Below are 2,578 nucleotides of genomic sequence, written 5' to 3'. Positions count from 1 at the left end.
ATGAGGCACCAACAAGACTTTGCTTATGCCATCTCAGTGTAAAAGGCCAGTACCTTTCCAATGCAGTGAATATCAACTTTGATAAGTGAGAAAGGATAGAGTATTTTCATGATAGACATGTTGAATTTATCTATCAACATTTATAGCCTGAGAATGATTGTAAAAGTTTTTACAAGCCCAACAATACTATATTTCAATTATTATATGCATACTTTATGAATTAGAAAATAAAACACCCACAAATGTCAAGACAGAATTTATTGAACAATTGTTTTTGGACAGAGGTGGCTGAGTTAATTTGCCCATTGTGCATTCACTTAGGAAGTAACTTTAAATCCATATACCAACTAGAAGAAAATCCAACTCAGAATGAAATGGAGTGTGTATACCTGCCTTTTACAAACAGTTCTCTCAATGAAAAGTATGGAATAATTGCTTTCAAATTCAATGTTGTTCTTAATCCTCCACAGGTAAAAAATTCATTAGTGTGGAAAAAAGGATTTTCTTCTTTTCCTTTTAGAACAGTCTAACTCAAGTTGATTCCAATAATTCTTGTTTCTGTGAATGCACATGTTGAACTTTGCCTTAATTCATTTTGTCCTGTGAGTTTATTTGCTGCTGCATTCGTTTAGCGTAGCTTTGTGCCATGGAATTAATGATGGACAGTATGAAGTAGAACACCATCACAACCACCAACTTCTCAAAAAACCAGTATAACCAGTTTTCTTTCCCTGGCACATTCTTTATCTCAGTTTTGCTGTGAAGCTTCACCTTCTCTGCATCTAAGTAATCTTGGAACAGTTTCTGCAGAGAGGGGCCTACATTGGGGACAGAACCAATGAGAGTAACTGTTTGTTCCACGATGTGTTTGCTGAAGGTCATAACAACAAAGAGTTCCTGGATGTGCATCTTCACTATGGCTTTTCCAATGAGGGTGGCACCAAAGAAGGTCCAAAAAGGAACCAGGAAATGTCCACATGCTATCCCTGCCAGATCAAATAAGGGGTTTGGAATTGAAGCACAGGCTAATATTCCGAAAAATCCAACCTTCTTCACCAAATTCTGTATACTTTGCTTAGCCCAGGAAGCAGTACCTCGAGGAGAATCACATTCTTCCAACATCTCTTCAAACTCTTCAAACTCTTCATCATCAGCATCAGGACCTGACATTCGGGCTGCCCTTGCCATGAAGTAAGGAGGAAGTTCTCCAATGGCTGTGCCAACACCCCACATAAAGGCTTCAAGTCTGACCTTGGAAAGGATGGCCCATAATGACACAGTTCCTTCAATACCTTCGTCTGGACAAACAATCCTCTCAGGATAAGGTGGCTCTGGGAAATTAAGAGTGTTACATTCATAGGCAGCCAGGGTAACAGCAGCAATGTGAGGGCCTAGATAGAGCATAAAAGTATGAAGACCTGTTCCAAGACCAACAGAGGAAAGAATCCCGAGGCCAATCCAGTAACAGCACCACAGTGTCTTTTTCTCCAGATAGTGTACATACTTTTGGTGAGCTCCCTCAATGTAATAGGTAGCCGCAAATATGACCAGTAAAAGCATAGGTACAACCAGGAATCTTCGCCACCGCCATAGGTTGACAATCCACCCCTTCAGGTTGATCAGGGTTTCCAGTAAAAAGTAGTGTAAGGTAACAAGCGGCTTCTTCCATAGGACAATTTTCTGCCTAGCCTCCCAATCTATCCTCTTCCTTTCCAATAACTGAGGATTAGATGCCAGGAAGACTGCTTTGAGCAGTGCCGGCTGGATCCTTCTGGTTTCCCCCCTACGCCATTTGGGTTTATTCCCCATTTTAGGCATTTTTAAGGACTTCTTTTGGCTCCCGGCCTCCCAGCCGCCCGCTTCCGGCCTCCTGGCTCCTAGCCGCCCGCTCCCGGCCTCTAGCTGGTGAACTCTGAGGGCCGCACGTTCTGACCTCTTGTTTCATAGACGTTGCTACGCTACATTACATCTCACTGCCATCAACTTCCGGTTGCCCTGCCCATACTTCCGTCACATTTATTAAAGTGGCAGTTGTGTGCTAAACTCTGTGCTATAGTTAGGGATATTATTAAGGCACTAAAATACAACCCCTGCCCTGGAAAAGCTCACAATCCCTGCTATTTGTGAGCTTGAGAAGAAGGAACTCCTGGCTAAAATCTAGTGGCCTTGGGGTGTTGTCAGTGCAGGAGATTGCGGCCATTTTCTTTTGTTTCTTGAATACCCTTCCCCCTAATCCCGCGGGAGATTAGTAGGCTATTCAATATGGGCATTCACTTGAAACGCCTTGATTCACTTGAAGGTCTCTCTGGTGATTTGCCTCAGCACTTTAGCACCCAGCCTCTCTGGAGTGTGATTGGAGAGAGTCAGCAGAGTGGTGGACGCCCCTCTCACTGAAGCCAGCTTTGAGATTTCTGAGCTAAATTGCTTATGAGAAAGTACAATCCGGATGAAGATCCAATTCCATTAATTCAGCTGTCCCCTGCAACAGTCAGTAAGGGGCTTTTGTTTCCCAACAGGAGCATTTGCTTTCAATATAAATTTTTCTAAACAGAAAAAAAAGATAATTTGGAAATGAAGA

General features: G+C 42.7%; 1 protein-coding gene across 1 annotated transcript; it reads right to left on the bottom strand.

The window, feature by feature from the left end:
- Positions 1-276: 276 nt before the first annotated feature.
- On the bottom strand, positions 277-1,822 carry LOC127542856 (vacuole membrane protein 1-like). Its single transcript, XM_051968714.1, has one exon. The coding sequence runs from the start codon at positions 1,816-1,818 to the stop codon at positions 586-588; it is 1,233 nt and encodes a 410-aa protein (XP_051824674.1). The 5' UTR covers positions 1,819-1,822; the 3' UTR covers positions 277-585.
- Between the last annotated feature and the right edge of the window lie 756 nt (positions 1,823-2,578).

This window comes from Antechinus flavipes, chromosome X (assembly GCF_016432865.1).
Source record: "Antechinus flavipes isolate AdamAnt ecotype Samford, QLD, Australia chromosome X, AdamAnt_v2, whole genome shotgun sequence".
Classification (NCBI taxonomy): domain Eukaryota; kingdom Metazoa; phylum Chordata; class Mammalia; order Dasyuromorphia; family Dasyuridae; genus Antechinus; species Antechinus flavipes.
This window is presented reverse-complemented; position numbering and strand designations above follow the sequence as displayed.

Bases quoted from the DNA above. Each gene is read 5' to 3' on its own strand.
- LOC127542856 (XM_051968714.1), bottom strand. From the start codon at position 1,818: ATGCCTAAAATGGGGAATAAACCCAAATGGCGTAGGGGGGAAACCAGA.